Source organism: Eptatretus burgeri, chromosome 9 (genome assembly GCF_056783735.1).
Source record: "Eptatretus burgeri isolate ZD-2024b chromosome 9, Ebu_testis_v1, whole genome shotgun sequence".
Lineage (NCBI taxonomy): Eukaryota > Metazoa > Chordata > Myxini > Myxiniformes > Myxinidae > Eptatretus > Eptatretus burgeri.
Window position 1 is genome coordinate 47,168,381 of NC_140969.1, and position 24,286 is coordinate 47,192,666.

At 41.0% G+C, this 24,286-nt stretch overlaps 1 protein-coding gene and 1 long non-coding RNA gene across 8 annotated transcripts in view; one reads left to right on the top strand and one right to left on the bottom strand.

The window, feature by feature from the left end:
- The window catches only part of LOC147020074 (uncharacterized), a 109,621-nt gene that overhangs the window by 74,108 nt on the left and 11,227 nt on the right, over positions 1–24,286 (top strand). Inside the window, exon 3 of one of the 2 annotated variants that reach the window (XR_015061636.1) lies at positions 8,780–12,481. The exons of the other annotated variant lie outside the window; for it this stretch is intronic. This is a non-coding gene — a long non-coding RNA (uncharacterized LOC147020074). Of the gene's footprint in view, positions 1–8,779; positions 12,482–24,286 lie in introns of those variants that run through there. 2 annotated transcript variants of the gene reach the window in all.
- The window catches only part of LOC147020076 (meprin A subunit beta-like), a 60,417-nt gene that overhangs the window by 20,489 nt on the left and 15,642 nt on the right, over positions 1–24,286 (bottom strand). For all 6 annotated transcript variants that reach the window (XR_015061632.1, XM_085895072.1, XM_085895070.1 and 3 more), the window contains 7 exons: positions 23,980–24,097; positions 21,544–21,719; positions 19,715–19,936; positions 5,721–5,858; positions 4,645–5,222; positions 3,884–3,977; positions 3,243–3,419 (listed from right to left, as the gene is read on the bottom strand). Coding sequence is in view for 5 of the 6 variants with exons in the window: in XM_085895072.1 (XP_085751198.1) it covers positions 3,243–3,419; positions 3,884–3,977; positions 4,645–5,222; positions 5,721–5,858; positions 19,715–19,936; positions 21,544–21,719; positions 23,980–24,097 (1,503 nt within the window). In the remaining variant the exon portion in view is untranslated. The remainder of the gene's footprint in view (positions 1–3,242; positions 3,420–3,883; positions 3,978–4,644; positions 5,223–5,720; positions 5,859–19,714; positions 19,937–21,543; positions 21,720–23,979; positions 24,098–24,286) is intronic.

A 24,286-nucleotide genomic window follows, 5' to 3' on the forward strand; every position in this document is an offset into this window, starting at 1 on the left:
ATTTGTGGGCCTGTCCTTCTCCTTTGGCTGTCTTCTGTCTGTCTGTCTGGAGAAACAAAACAAAAAAAATGTTTTCAAGATCATCACCGAGGACATCTCAGGCATTCAATATTGTCTGGCACCTGATTGCCAAGCTCTCCGCTTGTGACATACATATGTGGGTGCCTTCATACCTGGCTTGCTAATTTCCTCATGTAATAAACACTTAACTACGAATGGACCCCTCTCCTCTCCAAGGTGTCGGCTTGAGTTCCCCAAGACGGTGTCTTGGGCCGAGTCTTCTTACTCATCTGCATACATTATTTTTTTTGATACTATGGAAAACCCTCTTCCATTTTGCAGGTGACTGACTCCACATTGTGTTGTACGGTACATCATCCCATTGATAGGCAGACTGCAGCTGCATGCCTCTCTACTCATCTGGAATCGATTAGATCGATGCTCGTCATGCCTTTCAATCCCGAAACATATGACATTCTCACCCTGATGAGAGGGATCATCGAAAAACCCACCTAGCTATTTCCATGTTCATCTATATATGAAAGTAGCGGCAGTTTTCTGTCTGCGATCTGCCATGATCTGCCATGATCTGCCATGATCTGCCATGATCTGCCATTATGTCTGGGACGTCATCACGGTGTAGGACGGCCGACTCCACCCACCACCATTTTGATTATCATGCGGTTCAGGCCTAACACATTGTCAAACCTGTCGTATTCACAATTGCCATGCTCTACCTTAATGTTCTCTGTTCAGTGTGAAACACAAACAAAGTGATTGTTAAAAGGATGATGAAATATCGAATTTTCAAATCGATATTTGATGAAGAATGATCATCGAATAACAAAGGCATCACACGGGCCTTCCAATGATGTAATACATATAGGCCTTAAGCTTCATGTCTTCGGCTCAACCTTCAGGCTGATTCAAGATTTGTTTTTTTTAACGAGATTTTAATAATAACGAGAACGGGCACTCAGTAGAGCGCATACCTTCGCCAACGCTACATTTTGCCCCCCCCCCCCCAGAAACCGTTGATTGTGAGGGTATTTAATCCCATACCATATCTGCCATCTCATGTGTTATGATGGCTTAAAAACATTAAATTTCCTGCTGTTTGACACTGATTCAAGTACATTGTACATTGTACAATTTCTGTATGAACTCCCTGACCTTTTTGGGTGTCGGTGTCAAGTCAATCTGATGACAACTGGTCACATGATAAGAAATTATTTTCTGGCATTTTAGGGGCATTTAGCACACACGAGTTTCTGTTTTTCTAAATAAGTTATTTATTGTGAACAAACAAACATTCATTGTACAATTAAAACAGTTAATTGTTTTGTATTATTTGAGAACAACTGAGAAACTAACAATGCACGGTTCATACAAAAATTAATCCTGCAAAAGTACAATGCCCAAACTGGTAACCAAATGGACATATTAGCCTGAAAAGGACGTATAAGAGTTCGTCTGAACTAACGACGTACATCATTTGACAAAACACGAAACATGGAAGAATAAAGTCACTGTCAAATATTACACATCACAGGATAGGGAATTGAATTCTAAACATTTTGAATCTACTTACATGCAAATTGTATAAGAATTGACCTTTCTGATAATAAAGGTCGTTGACCCCCCTGACCTTTGACCCAAACCGCTAACAAAGGTAATGACGTCATTGTGTCATATCGTATATCACAAGATTGGGCATTGAATTCACAACATTTTGGCATTGGTTGCATGCAAATTGTATAAAAATTGACTGCACTATGGCAAAATGACGATTTGGACCTTTTCATGACCTCGACCTTGACCTTTGTACTCTTAATTTTGTAATTGGTATTAGAGTGTGGGGAACAGAACAGTCAACATTTTGGTGTTGGTTTCATGCAAATCGGATAAGAATTGACCGTGTTTTGACTAAAACCGCACATTTTACAATGTCGTGACCTCCCCTGACCTTTGACTCCAAACCGCTAATAAGGGTTATTACGTCATTGTGTCACGTCACATATCACAAGATGGGGCATTGAATTCTGAACATTTTGGCATTAGTTGCATGCAAATTGGATACAAATTGACCACGCTATGGTAAAAAGACGATTTTGACCTTTTCATGACCTTGACCTTTGACCCGATCGCTCTCAAAATCTAATCAAATGGTCCTCGGATAATAACCAATCATCCCACCAAATTTGCTGCGATTCAGTTCAATACTTTTGGAGTGATGCGAATAACAAACAAACAAACAAACAAACACATATTCACAAATAAATAAATAAATACACAGCGATCAAAACAACCTTCGCAACAAAGTTTGCGAAGGTAATAATAATATACAATATCTATAATCATAACACAGCAATCCCGTTGGCGTGACTGTAAAGTTACTGGATTAAAGCAATGCATTATTCATTACTCAATGAGAAGCGGTCTACTGATAACTGCTCACAATCCATTAGCTGCGGTTGAAGGTTGCGAATGCGAGGCACACTTTGTTTCCTCTCCACCACCCAAATAAAGGGAGGGTTTTCCATGGAATACTGTTCCCCAGGTCTCTGCTAATTTACTCCAAGAGGGTCATTCTCTCGAACAACTAGACCTCACCATCAGTCATTGTCACTTCTGGTGCAAACGAATTCCTTGAGAAATCAAATCTACACAACCTACAATGTCTTTGAATCAGAACTACATAACCATAGCTCAATGGAGTTCTGCAGTCCTGTATAGGCTGGTTTGGCAGCATCACATCTTTCATGGAACCTGTTTAATCTAAAGCTCTCAATATTAGTTGCATCTCCGGCTATGAAGACGAAGTCAGTCTCAGTCTCAGTCTCAGTCTCAGTCTCAGTCTCAGTCTCAGTCTCAGTCTCAGTCTCAGTCTCAGTCTCAGTCTCTCTCTCTCTCTCTCTCTCTCTCTCTCTCTCTCTCTCTCTCTCTCTCTCTCTCTCTCTCTCTCGCTCTCTCTCTCTCTCTCTCTCTCTCTCCAGACAGATCAGTGCCTCTTTCTTTTTTCAACTACCTCTCCTCCGGTGTAGTTACATCCGGTCTCTCAGCACACTGACCTCTCCAGCAAATCCAAGATGCACGCACGATTCTCAGTAAACCTTCCACTGTTCTACTCCCAAAATCCAGGCTTTACTCACACCTCAACTCATTGTGGTGGCAGAAACTGCTGAGTTATTAAGTTTTGTAATGAAAAGCTTATATAGTACCGTATAAGACATTCGACTCACCCTCAAAATTGATCAGGATGACCATATCTCTGTGTCTGATGTACCGTCGACTGTGAAGATAAACATGAGACAGGAATCTGTTGAACCCATAACCCGGTCCACGAAAGTAGCTGCGACCATTATTATCCACTTGGTCACCAATCCTGTCTGGACGGTCCCACTGGAAAACGGCAGAATCTGCAGATGGAAATGAACATGCAACTACAATATTTGCTTGAATGACTATTTATAATGTGTGTGCAGTGGGGAAGATGCCTAGCCTGGGTTAGAATCTTGACCCAACCCGGTGTTTCACAGGTAGGGTGATTCATAAATGTGTCTGCTGTCCCTCAACTGGATGTTAAACTAGGCAATCCATCAATTTACATAGCCATTTACTTGGTGGGCGTTAAAAATCCAACAGTGTATTTCACAAATTGACAAGCTATCGATAGCACCCTGGCTAAATCCCAAATTTCTGCTCTAACCTACAGGGGCCACTGCATCAGCAGTACTGCTGTGCCCGAGAGAACTGATGCTAACTCAGCTCCGTGATGCATCTGAACGACAACGAGATGGGAAGTAATCATGGGAGTAGATATGGCCAGAAGGAGATCAATGGGAGTGTACGAGGTGAATGTAAAGAGGAAGCACTTTCACACCTTTTATTTGTAAATTTGGGTCTGTAGTGATGCTGTAAGTATTAGACATACGGAGTCGCACATCAGTGTGCTGGTCCAGCACAGACATCGTGATCTGAAGACAAAGCAAAATGGGAATCTACGCCGCATCGCAAAGAATCCGACGATGTAATACAAGGCGATTATATGTACATATATATATATATATATATATATATATATATATATATATATATATATATATATATATATATATATATATATATATATATATATATATATGTATGGATATATGCACATCTGAAAATCATGGAAAAAAAACACAAAACATGGCTGAGCCAATCTCCACTAAATTTTTCACACATACTGCGGGTACCCAGGGTCAGGTTATGCATGGCACAACTCCTCCTTCCCTCCACAATGGTGCGATTCTCTCTGTGAGTAAGTCACCATCGCCATCATAGGAGGAGCGGGAACAAGTGGATGTTTCTCGCTATATTCAAATAAGGGAATCCTGTTTAAGTGTGTATTTCAGATCATTTTAGAATAAAAAACGACTGTGCCAATCTGGGAGATGACATACAATTTTTGCCTGTGTTGGCCTATGTGGATTAATGCAAGTGTTTAATGACCCCTGCTGAATGGAGGAGGTATTGAGACCATATTGCGCTCCCAGAGGGAACTGGTATTACGAGTATGAAGACAAAACAATGAGCCGTCCTGGCCAAACAATAAGTATTCACACCATGAGCAATGCAGTTGCAGCACCCCAAAGGTCGTACCTGCTTCCAGGGACAAGGCCACTGCAGTTCATCATCTTGATCCCCACTTGTCAAATGAACAAACAAACTAATGCATTTACTGTTTTGTTGCCTTCCATTGGGGAACATACTCAGCTGGAAAGAGTACCCATCATTACTGTTAAATCGTGGGCTGTAGATTGCTGATCCTGCTGGAGTTTTGTCAAGAATGGAGGCGAAGTTTGGAATGTGCCAAATATGTGGAAAGCAGGATAGCTCCATCAATGTGAGGTCATCCACTGCCCAGCCCCCCGTCTCTGCCGAGACTCCAGCGACTGCACGTAAGGCCAGCCGGAAAGGATTGCTCTCAGACAGCGGTACTTGTGCGAGTGTCCACCGATTAATATTAGCAGATGGTATGCTGGAGACCACTTTAAACTTTGAGGAATTTGAGGGATGACTAATAGCAATCTGGAGCTGGTCATCAGGACTGCCTCTGTGCTGGTAATAGATCTGCAGGCATTGTTGGGCCCTTTGAGGTTGCAGCACTCGGGTCTCGATGACTGCCACGTCGCCTGGACTCGCTGCGGTGCTGTTGAACAACAAATATGGACCTCCATCTATGGGGAAAACATGTGATATCTCAGGAATTCAAAACCATTCAAACTGCTGATTATCTTTGGCTCTTTCAATTAATGGGTTGTTCTGAAACCCATTTTTAAATCGAGCTTTGTGATATTAAGATTCGGTTAAATTATGTGCAATGTAACATATTTTTCGAAAATTGATATACAGTATTAAAAAAAAATAAAATAAAATCAGCTCCATCATATAGGCTACTCCATTTGGATCAAATCAACATGACATTGATTGAGTTATGCGAACCATGTTGAAAAACAAGAAGCTGACATTTTTGGCATCAGTGCTAATGCCTGAAACATTGGATTCTCCTTGTTTCCCACGGTGGCTGGCATACCTCACTCAAGGTTTTGTTGATTTCATCCATTGTTATACTTGTCCACCAATGTAGATGAACACTACACTTCATGATCAAGACGAGTGCTTCATTCTGTATGCTGCATTTGATTGAACAAGATGGCAAACAGGTCTACACTCACCATCTATTTCACTGGTGAACAGATCTTCAGTGCTTCCAGAGACCCAATGCCAGTCAGCATCATCAGTTGCGATCTGCTCCATGCCACAGGTAGTTAGATCATCAAAGGTGCATCGGTCTAACAGCGCCAAAGATGAATCTAAGGTCCAAAAGGTGGTATTCGATCAGTGAATGAGTGTAATTTTCAGTAAGATTTATCAAAAGCAAATAAAACAGCGATGTTATTTGCATTTGTTGTGAATATACATATTTAAAAACAGATCAAGGCTCGTGGAACATCTGGACAACAAAAGACATCTGGTAGACATTGAGGTGGCTGATTACAGGTGAACAAGACACAAACAATATCCGTATGGAAAAGCAGAGATGCAGTACATGAAAAACTTGGGGGTAGGAGTGACAGGATCAACCAGAGGAGAAGAGATTTAATGGGTTAATATGGTGCAGGAAATTGAGCGAATTGTGCACTTTTGGTTGAAGGTGCGAAACTTTGCACGATTGTACTCTGCGATGAGCTGAGCGGAATTGCATATCGGCACACCTGATATTCATTTAAAATGGCCACCATTATCAAAATAGGTGCCAAAAGGCCAAAGCGAATTCACCCACAAGCTTTTTAAGTCTTTCCGATCGCCAAATATTTTGTTAAAGTGCAATAATTGACACAGTTATAGTAATTGAAATGTTGATCAATGTTGTATCTGAAGCCAAGCAAATTTCATTCAAATTGGATGCGGATTTTCAAAATGGCTGCCATGTAAAACTTGAGAGAAGAAATGTTCATGTATTTTCAAAAAAAAAACCAACTCGAATTAATGTGCAAACCGAAAAAGGACACTTCTTGGAGACTGCTTAAACAATTATTACATTGTAACCGAAATATCTGACAAACATGAAAACATTCCTCAATTATTTCAACTCGGTCTTTTTCATACATGAAGTAAACAAATGGCAACGTTCAACAAACAAGTCAGGACAATTCAGATATCTAATCACAGGGTGCAATTTGTAAAATTTCCAGTGAGGGGGTTAAATTGACAGACATCATGGATTTATTTTTATTTCTGACTTTTACAATTTACAAGCAACACGTAACGACAGCGACATAAAGCTGAAAAGTCACATTACAATTAGCAAATAACCCCGTGGGGGACTGACGGTTGTTTCCCCAATAGGTGGGGTGAAAATGAGGGTTGAGGGGGAAGGGGCCGTGGCCTCCCTTCCTGAATTGGTCTGGTCAGGTGGAGCACAAACCTAAGTTAACGTCATCGTCCTTAGGTTTTATGAAGAGTTTGGTCTGCATCTGGCCGTCGGTTTCTGAGATAATTTTAAAATAAATGACCTGAATTTCAGGTGAAACCCCCTTTTCAGCATTTTATAGGGGGTGGATCCGGATGGGGATCACAATCCCATGAGATCTTACTGTTCTGGTGTATCGAACCAAATTTGGTCCATATACTGTAGGTCATACAGTTTGTGAGGATGAAATGCTTTTGTGAATATGAGATGTAGAAGTGATTTTACATTTACATGTCGATATGTAGACACGGATTACACGCACATACCACCTTCATCATTAAATGAACACTGATGGCACACCCACATATATACATGTCCATCCTGTATTACATTTGTGCTCTCTAAAGCAAACAGTATATTTGCTTTTAGCAATAATAAATTGCCATGAATTAGTTAATTGAACTGACTGAGCCTGTGGCACTTAACTGCATATTTCTTCCTGTATTTTTATATCTACCTTCACCCAGGGAGAGGGTATTCCTTTTGGATCTGTTTGTTTGTCTGTTTGCTACTAGACACATCCAAGATTTTTCAAGTACAGTGGTCAGTCCATTTTGTTATTCTGTCTGTTTGTTTGTCAATCGCCAAAAGTAACAATTTTAAACCGATCTTCACGAAGATTTACCAAGTTAAAGAGGTAGTCTCAACTACCTCGACAACTTTCATTCCTCATTTTTCCCGCCTTTGCAATAAACTCCCTCACTTCAATCCCATTATTCCCTCCAGGCCTTCAAAACAGCTGTTCACCACCATCTCTTATCATCCCCCATCCAAAACTTCAATCTTTTCTACCCCCATTAATCCACCCCAAACCCACCTCCTTCAAATTCCCTGCTTTCCTTCCTGAAAGTCCCTGTAGTGTCCATCTTGTATACCCCGTGTTCCCTCTCCCTTCCACAGATCTCCTAAAGTCTCTGTTCCCCACTGTTTTGTCCTTCCCACTCCCGCCCCTCTTGTCTTGTGCCCCCCTTGCTGTGCGTTGTGTTGGCTCTCATACGAGCCTTGACAATGTGTACAATAAAATAAAAACTGAGAAGCCTATTGATTTTGAAGGGAAAGGTCAAAGGTCAACATAGGTCGTTTCTAAAATCGACATTTTTCATCCGATTTACTTGATATTTGAACAGACATTGCATAGCGCATTACTTAATTTGAAAACCAACTATTTTTGAGGTCAAAAGGTCAAAGGTCAGCTCAAGGACAAACATCTAAAATCACTTTTCGACTGAAAATTCGTCAATTTACATCCTGTTAACTTGAAAGTTTGCACAGTCCATCACTGAATTGGGAAAGCAATTATTTTTGAGGTCAAAAGGTCAAAGGTCAACTCAAGGTCAAAGTTCTAAAAAAAAAATACAGGAAGAAACATGCAGTCAAATTTAATCTGAAAAGTCATCAATTTTCAACCTATTAACCTGAAAATTATGCAGCAATTGCAGAGTGCATCACTGAATTTGGAAACCAACTATTTTTGAGGTCAAAGTTCAACTCAAGGTCAGACTTCTAAACTCAGCTCTTTCAATGTTAAAAATAATCAGTTTTCACCCGATTGACCTGAGCTTTGATTAAGATTCTCAATTTAAATCTTACTGAAATGGACAACTTGATGTATCCATGGCAACCTTTCGAGAGGGGGTGCATTTTGAAATACCGTGCTATGGATGTCGTCTTTTTCTTGTTACTTGCAAAATCAAAGATTTTTCATGCACATTGGTCAGTCGATTTTGTTATCCTGTCTGTTTGTCTGTTTGTCGCCTACAGGTCACAATTGTAAACCGATCTTCACGAAAATTCACCACATGGTAGTTTGTCATGAGGAAGAAGTCTGTTGTTTTTGAGGTCAAAAGGTCAACATTGGACAAATGTCAACAACTTAGGTGAGATTTCTAAAATCCTCAATTTTCATCCAATTGGCTTGAAATTTGAAGAGGATTTATATTTCAGGTCGCTGAATTCAACCACCAATTATTTTGAGGTCAAATTTGTTTTATTAATTTTGCAAGTATCGTGCTCAGCACAACGTCTTCGTCTTGTTTGTTTGTTTGCCCGCAAAGAACTTTTGTGTTTTTATCTGCACGCTTATCGGATCAAGGCAAAATTTTTACCATCGGAGTGACTACTCTTGTATAATGTTTTCTTGGTTCGTGGGCGCCAGCAGTGACCACTATTTTGATTGTGTCTGGGTGTCCATCTGTCTGTTTGTGACTCTCTCCAGAGCATAGCTCCGTGACGTTTGATGTGATCTTGATGAAACTTGGACACAAGCTAGACATCATGGTCTTGTTGTATCTTTTGTATGAGGGGCGTCCCACACCCCTTGTGGGCGGACCCACGCCCACTTTAACTTTTTTCTCTATTTTTTTTCTCGAAATTTCATTTCCTAGAAGCTGTGCGTAATGTCCAGAAGTAAAACATATTAAAAAATCCGATTTGATTTGGTAAATTTTGACGGAAGTGAATGGTTTTTATGGTAGGGCTTCCTCAATAATGCCCGCGAACCATCGTCACCTCCCGGCTTGTTGATAATTATAATGTCATAGGTCACGTGGTGTGGAAGTCATGTTGCAAAAATGGAAAAACGTTGGACCTCTGTATCTCTGAAACCACACCAAGGAAAAAAATTGAAACTTGGCACATGGCAAGTACTCCTATTGTGATTTTTTTTATGATGTCATGGGTGCCTTTGTTATGATGTCATAATTACATGTGTATAACGCTACATCTGATCAGTATGAAAATTTTTGAGGGTCATCTAAGGATAAAATGGTCCACAGAAAACAAAATTGCTGACATCATCGGTCAGATGATTTGGCAGCCATGTTTTTTTTTTAAACCTTCAAAATCTTCTCTGAAATGGCTGAATAGATCAAGGCAAAACTTTACACATATGACCGCCTATCCATGAGGAACAAAAGATTCACACATATGACGTCATAGGTCACATGCTTTGGCAGCCATTTTGGATTTAACCGAAGACCTATAAAAAAAATCTTCTCCAGAACAGCTGGATAGATCAAGGGGAACCTTTACAGAAATGTTCCCCAAGCCTTGGGGATACCAGGATATTCACGAATAATTGATGTCACATGCTTTGGCAGCCATATTGGATTGAGCGAAAAACTTTGAAAAAAACTCTCTCTTGAACTGCTTCATCAACCGACATGAAACTTCACAATTATGATCTAGTAGTGATGGGGAATATATGTTTTAAATTCCAACCTGATTGGATGCATGGTGTGGCAGCCAAAATTATTTAATTTTATGAATGTGTTCTTTTTTATTTATTTATTTTTTGAATAAGGCTCATGTGGCTTTGCCTGAATGGGTTTGAGGGTAAAGGAGTAGCAGCTGAAACATGAATCCTATCTAGGTTCCTCCCGATGACATCATCTTTGCTTTTTCCTTGTTTTTGGTGCCTTCTGATTACTCCAATGCAGGATTGTACCTAATTGGTCTTCCATTTGATTGGAATTTAATTTATTTTAATCTCATTCTAAATTCAGTTTAATAATAACAAACGTCATGGGTCAGGGTCAGGTGTCCGATGAAAGCGGGGTTGCATTAAAGTGGGACGTCTTTGTACCTGGTCATCACTGCCAGCAGTTATAAAGTAGCAGTTCTAGTTATGGTTTGCATAGTCAGAGAATGTTTTGCATGTCCCACTCTGTTTAAGCATGTTCACAAGGGCTGCAGCATCAACTGCTAACGGAATCTACTGTAGGCTTTTCTTCTGAGAAGTCAGATCACTTTTCTAAGCTTTTGAAAAGGTCAGATATTAATGACAGTTGCACGTTTCCAAAGTAAGAAATGGAAGGTAGATATTTCATGGAAAAACTAGAAGGGCACTCGGTAGAGCGCATACCTCCGCCAGGCTGATTCGTTTACGTTTTGTATCCCACTGATAGGCCGGATCTGGATTCAGACCTGAACTAAAATTTAATCAGCTTGTTCTTGTCGCCTAACCAATTCACCCACCAAGTTTCGTCTGAATCTGTCTACAACTTTTTGAAATATTGTGCTATATGTCATTTTGGCCAAATTACTCAATGGTGAAGAATCACTGAAAAAAACTTCTCGGATCCTGATCCGGATTTGGATCTTCACCAAAATCTAATCATTTCGGCCTTGTCACATACCCAAGCTCTCCACAAAATTTCGTCTACAACTTTTTGAGATATTTTGTTCACAATCAAACAGACAGGAGTGAAAACATAACCTCCTCCACTGAAATAATTCATCAAGATTACCTTGTTTGCCCTGATAAGCACATACAGCTGTTCAGACAGAGACCAATTCTGCTTTCGAGATACCATGTGTTACTTTTCTTTCACATCCATCTCCTTTGTTGGATTTTGGAAAGTGTTACGGATTAATATAAATCCTATATAATAGGAAATGTCAAGTTTTGTGTCAAAGACAACTTTCATTGCATAATTCTGTGAGAAAGACAACTCGAGTTATCGTGAATTAAATGAATGGGATGAACTGGAGGAAAAGGTTACATGCGCACACAACGGATTGTGTCATTAGCGTGACATCGAGATCAACAGAACTTTGAAGATTGCTTTTGTTGAGGCTGCACGGTTCGATCAACATTAGATCTACAGTCTTACGTTAATGTGAAAGAAATTGGGTGAAAGATTTTTTTTTATGGAGAAAAAATGCTCTGAACCAATGGTCAAGCTTTGGTCAATCTTTGAATCCAGACATTATGTCGCCTTGCTCCAAGATTGACCTTGCGTGGTTGTCATAAAAGGTGAAGCGATGAGCGTTCGGCAGAAATGACACGGAGGAGGTCTTGGAGGTGAACCAGGTATCCAGCTCCAGCAGCAGCATATCGTGAGCCTTGCATCTTTGGGCACACAATGATCACAGACCTGATTGTTTATCCAGTGCACTTTGCTGGTGTTCGGATCCATTTCTGCTGGCAGATCAGTGATGCTCACGAAGAGCCAACCAGTACTCGGGGTGCAAAACTACTCTACATCGACAACCTACGCCGACAGCTTCTCGGGGAAGCGTGCGCCAAGGTTGTCCCTCCTCCCCATTCCTTCTCACGGTTTGGCCGGAGATGCAGTGAGATTTCCATGGTTTCTACAAGTTTCTACATGGCAAGGCTCATTTGCACACTTGTTTCGACATGGCAAAAGGTCCAATTGCACATGCAGACACTGCAAGATTTTGACTGATTCATAGCATGGATCCTGTTCAAGGGGCTGTATTCAAACGTGAGTGTAAAGTTGCCTTCCTCAAAGGAAAATTGCCTTTGTAAAGAGTTGCTGAAGTATTTGAAACTGTCTTGAAATATATGGGTGTAACATTAAGTTTTGAAAAGCATTGACCGTGACTTGTATTTCCTGGGCGGAATTTTACAGTTACTGATGGATTATTGATTGAAATGTGATTGAATTATTATTGCACGGTATTAGTGCATTTTAACAGTGGGTTTTAATAAAATGTATTTAAAAAATTTTTCTGTTGTATCTCGTGCTTTGGTGTCACCTGGTTGTCGATTGACTGAAAAGTTCAAAGTGATCGTTTTAATTGTCTGCCATGTGACCCTTCGTCTACTCAAGGGACACTCGTTCCGAGGAACGGAGGCTGCACGTAACAGATATGAACAAACTTACTGTATTTTTTTCACGTTTGCCACTGGCATTAATCTGTCCACGAAACGCTCTTTAAACAAACATGTCATATTGCAGTGTTCATGTGTTGTTCAGTTTGCCTGACTGTTGTTATCATTTTCCCATCAGCAATATCCTTGGTGGATAAAACCAGCAGGTTTTAGCTGGCTTCTTGAAAGGGAATTCCCCATATTTTTCCACAACAACAACAACAACAACTGCTCTAACCTGTTTCTGTAAAGGAGGCTTGATCTGTTCTGGACCTTTGCGTTGGTGTGTTTTATTGCATCTTGGTTGGCTTTAAATTCTGCAATAACATTGGAAACTTCTGGCCCTGACACCATCCATCACATCAGCTGGGAAGAGTTTTCTGTTCGGCCAAAAACTATGTAATGCCATCTCCTTTCACACACTTGTTTTCCTCCTGTGCCTGGTCAATCAGTAAGGCAGAAGTAAAGAGCGCTTCATGAAACTGCTGCAGAATGTAAAGGAGAGTGAAAAAAGCTGGTCTTCATTGAAACCTAAAAAGAGACGATCGTGTGGAAATCATGGAAAGTTTCCTCTTCCTGGGTTCTAACATTGAAGTGAGTGGGGAATGTTGAGAAATTAATAGCCGGTTAGCATTGGGGAGAAGAGCAATGTGAGGATTGATAAAGATGTGACAATACAAGCCAAGAGGAGGATGAATGTTCTGGTATTTCTGGTTGCATTGTATGGATGTGAACCATGGACAGTGAAAAAGAAAGAAAGGAAGAAGAATGACAGTTTTAAAATGTGGCATTGGAGACAAATGTTAAAAATTCCATGGACTGCAAGAAGAACAAACAAATCAGTGCAAGAAGAAATTAGACCATCATGTACATTGGAAGTGCTGATACTAAAACAGAAACTGTCATACTTTGGACACATCATGCGTGCAGAAAATGAACGTCTGGAGAAGTCAACAATGCTGGGTATCTGTTGAATAGTAATGGGCAGCAACAATAGGAAGTTCAGCTCAACAGTTTAATGGCATCTCTTCTCCAACCCTTCTCTCACCAATTTCACATCATTTCCGGTTCATCGTGCATTCATTTTTAGCTCGCCTGTTCGAAGAACAGAGAGCTATAGCGATACCCCCAGCGTGAGCGTGAAAATGTTAAAGTTTTTGGTGCAAGTTATTTTTTCTTTTCTAATGTTTTTATCGACCAAACTATTTTTTATACGCCCGATATGTATATATATATATATATATATATATATATATATATATATATATATATATATATATATATATATATATATATATATATATGTCGGGGCGTATTATGTGATACCGGTTGTCCATCCGTCCGTTCCTGTCCGCACTCTAACTCCCAAAGTTTTCAACTTTCACGTTTCATATTTGGTACATAGGTACAGACTGTGGAGATGGTGTGTCGCGACATACGTTTGTCATCTAAAGTGGTTGCCATGGCAACCAGGATGCTGTTTTCCATGTAGTAGCACAATTCCGTATATACCTTCTTGTCCGGGCGTATATTGTGCTCACTTGCGCTCTTGTTACTGATTAAAATATACAAATACATATATTGCTTTAAAATTATTTGGATCAGACTTCACTGCAATGCTTTATTTTAAAATATTAATTATTAGACGAGTCTTTTAAAAACGATAAATGTAAAAACAGGCGAGCATTGGGTGGCTTTGACACCAACTCTGGTTATTTAAGTAAGCAACTCCCAATACCACATATTCCTTCTCTTGTGAAGATAACAACTGATAATGAAAAAGCAAAGAACAAAGTAAGCATGTCATTGATGGTAAATATAATGAATACCGAATCACCATACCAAATCAATACTGAAGCACAATACCACATATCCCTTTTTGAGTGAAGATAATTACTCCTGTTGAATCACGTAACAACAACTCGTAATGAAAAAAAAAGCAACATGTTTGGTGTGTCATTGATGGTAAACACGTCACATGACAAAATCCTTGGCCCACCTAGGAGCTCGAAGACGTCTGGTCCCATGACAAACACCTGGGGTAAAAACTCGTGTCGACATTTGTTGGACAGGGTTATGTGTACCATAATCATCAAAACCTGTCATACTTTTAGCAGCAAGTCCATTTGTAGTCAGAATTGCAGCTGTGAGATGAATTGCATTCCACACTTTCCCATCAGAGAGTTTGTCGGTGCAGGAACTCTGTTCAATGATTTTGAGGGGTTGGCCAAACTTACTTTGTCCTTTCTTGTGAAGTCCAGGTTTCCGAACTCAAACAAAAGAACCACATTGAAAGGTGGAAGGTTTTGCTCCATGGCGTTTGTCTGTATCGTTTAGACTTCTCTTGTCTCTGTTGAACACAGCATATCACGTCCTTGTGTCTTGAAGCAGGTATGTCGCTTTGTCGGTCACTAATGTGCAACTTGGTGCACAGTGTATGTCCATGCAGAAGTTCAGCAGGAGTCTGATGAGTTGTTGCATGTCTTGAAACTTGATATGTTTGCAAGAAGTCGAGTACAAATGATATCCAACGCTCCCTTTCAAGGTTTGCAGTGTATAAACAGTTCTTAAGCACTCTGCTGAAGCAAACTGAGATCCTATACGTTGTCAGAGATAAGTTCCTGTGGGTTTCCATCACAGCAAAACACTATAGTCAGGAACTTGATAACTGTAGCAGAGGTCACTTGGGAAGTAAAGGCTACTTCTTGCCATCTGCTGAAGTAGTCAATTAAGATAATGGCATAGTGACAGTCCATTTGGCCTTTAACAAGCAGTCCCACAATATCAATTACAACTTTTTTCCCCAAGCAACATTCGGAAGAGGAACTGGTTGTAAAGGTGACACCCGAGTGACGGTGGTTTTATCATGCATTTGACAAGTAATAAATGATTTAATGGTAACCTCGACTTGAAAGTCCATCCTTGAGCACCAGTCGAGGGGTCTCAGCCTTTGTTCAATTTTCACGATTCCTTGATGCGTATCATTGTCATGCTGGATGAACTTGGGTTGAAGTTCTGTTGGCATTATCACACGGTGAGTGCCACAAATTCAGTAAGCATCATGTTGAGCCAGTTCATTCTGAATTCGAAAGTGGGGAAGTACATTTGGATCAATGCACTTTGTATTGCAAGGCCATCATCTTGAGAGATATTTTAACACCTTCTGTAGAACCATATTACAAGCATCCTTGAATTGTTCCACAGGCACAGCAGATAAGTCACCGGACACTAGAGCCCCCATTTCTTCACCCGGTTTGTGGTAAGGCTCTGTCATCGGAAGTGATAAACGAGATAACCAGTACGCAGTCACATCTTCACGGCCAAGTTTTAATACATTTTCGTAGTCAAATGACAGCAATCGTGCAGACCTATGCAATTCTCATTCCAGCTCGGCCAAGGCACTTCAAAGACAGTACTGTGGTCAGTGAACTGTGTGTGGTCTGTACGCAGGATAAATTTCCGACCCCAAAAGTAAGTACACCATTTCTCAGTTGCCCAGACACAGGGAATTGCTTCCTTCTCTACTCTGGAGTAATTGCGTTCAAATTCTGTGAGCATATGTGATGCGAATGCTCCCGTTTCCTCTGTAGAGGCCTCATGAAGTTGAGTGAGCATTGCTCCGAGTCCATAATCTGATGCGTCTGTGGTGGCAATGGTGTGTAGAGTAGGGTCAAACAAAGCAAGTTCTGGACAGTTAGCAATTAAGTTTTTCACCCTTTCAAATTGAGTGCGTGCAGCATCAGTCCAGAAGTCGGCATTCTTGCGCAGTCGGGCACAAAGAGCCTCCACAACTGCAGTGTAATTGGGAATTAATTTGGAGTACTAAGAAGTCAAACCAAGAAAAGAATGCAGAACAGAGGCTCGTGTTACTGCCACCACATGCTCTAACAGCCATTTTCTGAGATCACGTGACCCGGAAAAGAAAGTCCAGTCCTCCTGAAGTGGCATTTCTCATCATTCAGTTTTAAGCCCGCTTGATCAATACAATGCAAAACAGATTGAAGGCGTTCCTCATGTTTCTCAAGGAACAAAGCATCTAGAATTATTCAATATGGACATAAACAGAGACATTTTGAAGGACATTACCATAAAACAGACCAAAAAGAAAACCACAAAGCTTTTCGTTGTGCTCCCATCAGGTGAAATTCACACAAAGGCAAGGAAGAAGAACAGTCGAAAAGACACCTATCAACGAAGTCAATTCCGATTAGACGTTCTCCACTGATACGTCATCACCTCCCAACGGTCTGGGTGAGAGGAGCCTGTTCAATGTTTAGCTCTACAATTGAAGGTTGCAGAGTCTGAGGCGGAGCCCCTACGGCTGTTAAAGATCCCACGCTTGCCTTCTGCAACATCCGCCAATTTATACCAGGGACAGATGGGATTCCCAGATCAACGTCCATCCGAGGAACGGCAAACACATTGACGAATCACTCTGCTGTGAAACACTGGGAGGACGAGGTGTTGATTGAAGATTCTTTCATGCAGTGACTGAACAAAAATCAAAATCTGCAGCTCTAAGTTCAGCATCTGAGCCCACAATTGGAAATGAGAGCTTTCCAAGGACCTTCCTTCTCCCCTTATTGTGGGAAATGGAGACGTCTGTCAGCTTTAGAACTGATTTTCAGATACTTGTGGTGGGCTTCACACATAACAACATTAAAGTTGGCTCCTGTCACTTGGTGGGTACGTCTTGTATAGTACAGGTCATGTGCGTAGCCTTCAGGAATGAATCCCCATCGCGGCAGCTAGATGCAGAAAGGCACTGGTAGGAGGTATTGTAGTTGAAGAAACATCTGGTTCCTATTTCCATTAAAGCGGAAATGCTCACATACTCATCTGGCAATGAGGTAATACTTGTAGCATTTTCTGCCAGGGTGCTGTTATCGGCACACTGACCAAATTCCAAGTTCTTGTCCTGACTTCCTGGGTAGGAATAGTGACCAGTCAATTGTTATAACACGAGCCAAGAAACTCTATTTTGCATAGATACATCACACTGTTCTGCATAGAGCATGGTATATGAGTTGTATACAAGACTTTTTGGAGTTGAGGAGGTCAAACTATGTTTTCTGCTTGAAATCTTGCACTGGCCAAATTGCCCAACTCTGGTGATATATTAATAAGGCTTTTGTTTGATATTGATTGTCCAAGGTCACTTAGACACATCTTGTCCACTAAACCTCCTTTTCGAGTTTCTGCATGCAACAGTATACCCAACTAATTTGGAAAAGGTGGTTCTCGTTCCTTTGTGTGATACGTGGCGGAGAACTCTTTGTGGCACCGAACAGTGCAGTTATACCTCATCAGGTGCAGGATGTTCTGAGTACTGGTAACTTGTGTTTCAACATTACATAATTGAGTCTCAATGTTTGAAAAACATGGAACCTGGTCATTACAACAACCATGATCCTTTTTACAACCCATTAACCCTCCACAAGCCCACCTTTTTCCGAGTCTCCAGTTTTCCCCATCCACTTCTGTGATTGAGAGTTTGCCACTGTGTTCCATCTTGTGCTTCCCCTTGGGTGCTTCCCTAGTCCTCATTTTTCCCAACATCCATAATTTATCCAAGTCTTCCTCTATTTTGTCCCTCAAATCTGCTGTTGGGTGTGTCCTGCTCCCCCTCCTGAAACTCTCTCCACTTGTCTTTTTGCTATGTTACATCCTGATGTGTTCTGTGTTGTAGCTCCTTAATGCGAACAAAAAAAATGTTAGGATTGCCCAGGATCATATGTAGCAGTGACAGTAATGATGGTGGAAGACTTTTCTTGACAGTCTTCACTAATCGTTCCCAAGAAATGAGTGCTCTCCACAGAGAGAAATTCTTTACAAATGATATTGGCCACCTTGACGAGGATAATTGCATTTTTGTGAAAATCTTTCTCCATAGATTTTTTGATCACTTTACTGACACCTTCGTTCAAAATGAAAATATCCTGGATGTTTCAGCCAAATGCCCTTCTACAGAAAGGGTGGCAACATCAATATTCGTTGGCAGGCATTTTAATTGGAAAATCGTTCAATGTTCCTGGATAAACTGTTGTACCCAGAATCCAAATGTCTTGTCTGGAATTTGCTGGACAATAGAGAGTTTTTGGGAAAATCATCTGACAAGGGTACACACGTTTTACATTCTGTATTTGTCATAATGATATCCAGCCAACATCACCAGATCTCATTAGGCCATTGCCATCACCACTACCCATCACCAAATTTGTACCTACAGTCCTTGTTAATATCAATCCTCAAACTATGCTGTAAAAAGTTTGTACTTTGTCAAGATAAAACAAAACGGCAGAGCAATGGGCTTGCGTGATCTGCCCGAAGCAGGTGATTGAAAGAAGGCAGACACCTAGATATGAAAATAGCTCCGCAAAGCGGGCGTAACCCGTCAGCCCATGCATTGTAAAAGGAAGCAGTGATATCACGATGATGCAGTCAGTTCGAGCACGTTGGACGTCATATCGCAAATCAATCAGACTTCAAGATGGCTACCGTGGCGGCGAGTGAAAATCGCAGCACGCCCATTTTCGAAAGGAAACTTCCTCTACTCAACCCCAACACACCCAGCAAAAATGGATTTAATCGGACAACGTGTTCTCCTCGAAATCGACGGAAACCAATTTCAAGATGGCTGCCATGGCGGCCACACTGAAAATCTCAGCGCGCCCATTTTCGAAAGGAAACTTCCTCTACTCAACCCCAACACAGCCTGAAAAATGGATTTAATCAGACAAGGTGTTCTCCTCGAAATTGATGGAAACCACAAGTTGACAGACGGACGCCCGGACGGACGGACGCCCGGACAATGCCTATGACGACAATAGCCCTTTTTTCAACCCAATTCGGGCTGAGGGGTAAAAAGGGGCGAAGCATTGAAATGTTGTTGTTCTTAAAGAGTGGTGAAGAAGGAGGACACGAATTTGACAAAAAAATGCAAATAAATAGATTTGGTAAAACAATGTGATGGAAACAAATATTTCGACAAAATTAGTTCAAAGTGAACAGACCAAGCCAAGACAAAGGTCTACAGCAGGATTTAACATGATGAACATACAGGGTTTTCAATAACTCACTGCATCTGTACATTCGGTTGAGCTGTACGCGGTCCAGCTCGCTGATATCCAGTCTCTGCCCAATGATGTCCATGAAATGCGGGTCCTTGGGTATTATTGTGTTTAGACCTGGTGCCTTCTGGAATGCTTGGGAGCGGTAGTGCATCACAGATAAGTAGTCATACGGCACGTTCAGCGAGTCAGATTCCTGCACGGTTTGCTTTTTAAAGTTAATCTCATTCCCTGTAAATAAAGAAAAAATTTAAAAAGCTCATTATCAGAAGTGAAATCAGAAAGATCATTATTTTAAAAGGGATTATATTTCCAGAGAGACTCGTTATAGCAGCAAAATGACATAACATCAAGGAGACTTTGAACATATATGTGTGTAACATATACATATATATATATATATATATATATATATATATATATATATATATATATATATATATATATATATATATATATATATATGTTTATATGCAGAAACATACATATATATTTTGTATACATAGTTGAGGCTTGTAGAAGAACTAGTGCAATGCACAGATCAGGACGTAGCAGACAAATACAGGACCCTCAACACGCATGCATGGGGTGGCCAAGAAGGACACAGAAGGAAACTCCAAGGAGAGAAAAGTAGAAAATGTGTGTGTTTTCAGTTTGTGAACCTCCCTTCTGACTCTGTAATCCTGGTGGGAAAGGTCTTGCCCACATAGAAAATAACCTGTTTGTGTACAAGATATCTCAAAAAGTTGTCGACGGATCTGGATGAAATTTGGTGGGCAGATTGGATGTGTGACAAGCACGAACAAAAGAGATTTTGGTGAAGATCATTTTGGACAGGTAAACATTGAACAGGCTCCTCCCACCCAGACCGTTGGGAGGTGATGACGCATCAGTAGAGAATCCGGATCCGGATACTAGAATTTTTAAGTGATTCTTCACCGTTGAAAGATAGGGCCAAAAATGATATATAGCACGATATCTCAAAAAGTTGTGGACGGATTCGGAGGAAACTTTGGGGACTGGTTGGGTGTGTCACAAGGATTAATTGGTTCAATTTTGGTGAAGATCTGAATTCGGATCTGGATACGTGAATTATTTAATTTCTAAAGTGATTCTTCACCATTGAGAGAGAGAGGGCCAAAAACGATATAGTGCTGTATAGCATGATATTTCAAAATTGTATTGGGCCCGACATGTTCTCGTGGATCAGGCATGACGTGGCGGAGGTGTGCGCTCTACCGAGTGCCGTTCTGGTTTGTGGATATGTTTGTTGAACTTGTATGCACTCCTGAAACAATGGACGGAATCGGTTGTAAGCTGGTAGTTGTACTCATGGGGTTCAGGTTGAGTTCATTGGGGGAAATAGAAAAACAGTCCTTGGGGCTCAGGGTGGGAGGGGAGGATACAAATTTTCTCTATATAAAAGTGAATTGTATAGTTCCCCTTGTTGAAGCTGAAGGATGAGCTATTATAAAATACACACTCGCTAATTAGTAACTTGCTAATATAAATAAGTAATTCAAAGTTCTGTGTTGGTGGTGAAGATGCGTAAAGTGTATTCGTCTTCCCCTTCTCCCCAAAAGCAGGTACAATGCTGTTATTTTTTAAATGCCAAAATTCCAAATTGGCTCATGACGAGCTATAATTGCATTAATGTGCCAATTGTGATGGAAAAATGTATCCCATCATTTTTGAATAGAGGCTGCAAATGAACACATGCCAGAGTGTACCAGTACCCAAAACATCAGCTCCCAGCCAGGCGAACACCCGGTTGGGGGGCTAACAAGCAAAAGTAGGGTGGCAGCAGCATGCGTCGTTTGTCATCCTTTGCCGTTCACCTTCCTCAATGTTGGTCCACTGAATGATGACATAGTCACCACGGTCAGTACGAGACTGTTCATGCCAAAAGCCAAGTAGATGTAGCAGTTCATGCTCCACGATGGAAATGTCGTCACATCCATAGCCAATTGAGAGTGTCTGTGGTCCTCTTTGCTTTCCCACGTAGGACCAGCACCTGCAGACAGAACACGATTCAAGAAAGTATCATGTAAAACATCCAGTTCATATTCCAATTTCACGCTACAATAGTTATATGGAGGTGAGTTAGTCAGGATGGTGTAGAGATAGTGCACCTACCTTTGAGTTGTCCATTCTCGGTGCCCCTATTTGATTGATTGACACGTTTTCCGTTTCACAGTACTTTGGCTCTGAATTTGATCCGATCGCATATGCGCAGAGAGGAGTGGGACAATATTTTTACTCTATTTACCGGCCGAGCAGTCAAACAGAATTGAAAATCATTCCAAACAGGAAACTTACTGTTTTTAAGGACGGTATAAATGACACAAATAACTATTGTAACGTGTTGCAAAAGGTCAGTGGCAGATCCAAGGGGGGAACCCGGCATGCCCCCTTCCTCCCACTCTGAACACCTCTCCTTCCGTCAAAAACGATCGTTTTTTAAAATATTAGTGCATGCCCGTACGTGTGTAGCCGTACGTGCGAAAAAAATACTTTCAAACCACGTGCCAGAAACAACCACACAGGCCGTTCCTTCGCTCTCGTAACCGACGACTGGATTGGGGCATTGTGTTTATAAATGTGCATAAGAAATCGAGAAATTATTAAAATACACGAAGTCATCACGATCCGGAAGTCCGTACGTTGTAACCCGTAATGGGGAACGCGGCTGAGGTTCTCTTCCCCCATCGGCCACGCCTACGCAGTAATGTGCCTTGTCATTGGTTGGTAAATAAATGGCCATAACTTGGGAAGCACTTGTCCGATTAATATCAAATCTTGAAAAGGCACAACCTCAGGTCCCCAGCAATATATCTGGCAAGTTTCAATGAGATCGGATCAGTGGTTGTCGAGAAACAGCGGTCACACACACACACACACACACACACACACACACACACACACACACACACACACACACACACACACACACACACACACACACACACACACACACACACACACATACACACACAGACACAGACACACACACAGACACAGACACACAGACACACACACATACAGAGACACAGACACACACACAGACACACAGACACAGACACACATACAGACACACATACAGACACAGACACAGACACAGACACACACACACACAGACACAGACACAGACACACACACAGACACACACACATACACACACAGACATAGACACAGACACACGGGCACAGACAGACACACAGACACACACACACAGACACACACACACACACACAGACACACACAGACACACAGACACACACATACAGACACAGACACACGGGCACAGACACAGACACAGACACAGACACAGACACAGACACAGACACACACACACACACACACACACACACACACACACACACACACACACACACTGTTGGAATTATAGATAGATGTATTGAGGTGTATATAACCGAAGATGTAGTCTCGGAATGTGGGATCTTCTGATATTCCTCAGATCACAGCTGATGTTGACCGCAGCGTTCAACATGCAACTGATTTGTACCATTCAGTTTGTTCCCATGGTGGATACTTCACGATTCGAGAATTGTCGGAATCATTTGTCATCGGAGATGCTTCTCTTCTCCTAATATAACCATTCATGGACCAAGACGTGGAATGATGTCCCAAGTATGAGATTGTCCATCGTCCCTATCATTACCTCGACCACCGAAGGTGAAGGAGGTTATGTTTTCACCCCTCTGTGTCTGTGTGTTTGTTACTTACAAAATCGAAGATTTTTCAAGTGTATTGGTTTGTCGATTTTGTCATTCTGTCTGTCTGTCTATCTGTTTGTCTGTCTTTATCACCTACAGGTCACAATTTTAAACCGATCTTCACGAAACTTCACCACATGATAGAGTTTGTCAGAAGCAAGAAGCCTGTTGTTTGAGGTCAAAAGGTCAAAATGTCAACGTCGGCCAAAGGTCAACAACTTTGGTGAGATTTCTAAAATCCTCAATTCTCATCCGATTGACTTGAAATTTGAAGAGGATTTACATTTCAGGTCACTGAATTCAACCAGACATTTATTTTTGAGGTCAACGTGGATAAAAAGGTCAACATCGGCCAAAGGTCAACAACTTTGGTGAGATTTCTAAAATCCTCAAGTTTTACATAATTTTCTTAATGTCTCCTTGTTGAATTCCCTCATTTGTTGATTTTTTTTTTATGGAGTGTTAGAATATTCCTTATGTGAAGGAAAAAAATCCTCCTGTTATTTTTAATTAAAGCCCCTGCTGACCCTTCCATACCCATCAGCTTTCACCACAGAAATGTAATCCTGTTCGCCTGTCCAGGGTACAAAGTCGATGCAGGATTTTAGGCGAAACATGTCGAACGCTTGTAGGATGACTCCCTTGGCATTGAGCTCTGCAAAATGAACACATGGTTACAATATCAGCTTGTACATCACGTTACACCATCAAACCCCATTACCAAGCACCACCACAAAATATAAACACGACCAAAACACCCAAAGTGAAAACAAACTTCTCTTTTTTAATCAATTTTAATATCCTTTTTAAAAAAAATATCGATTTTTAAAGTTTATCAATTTTA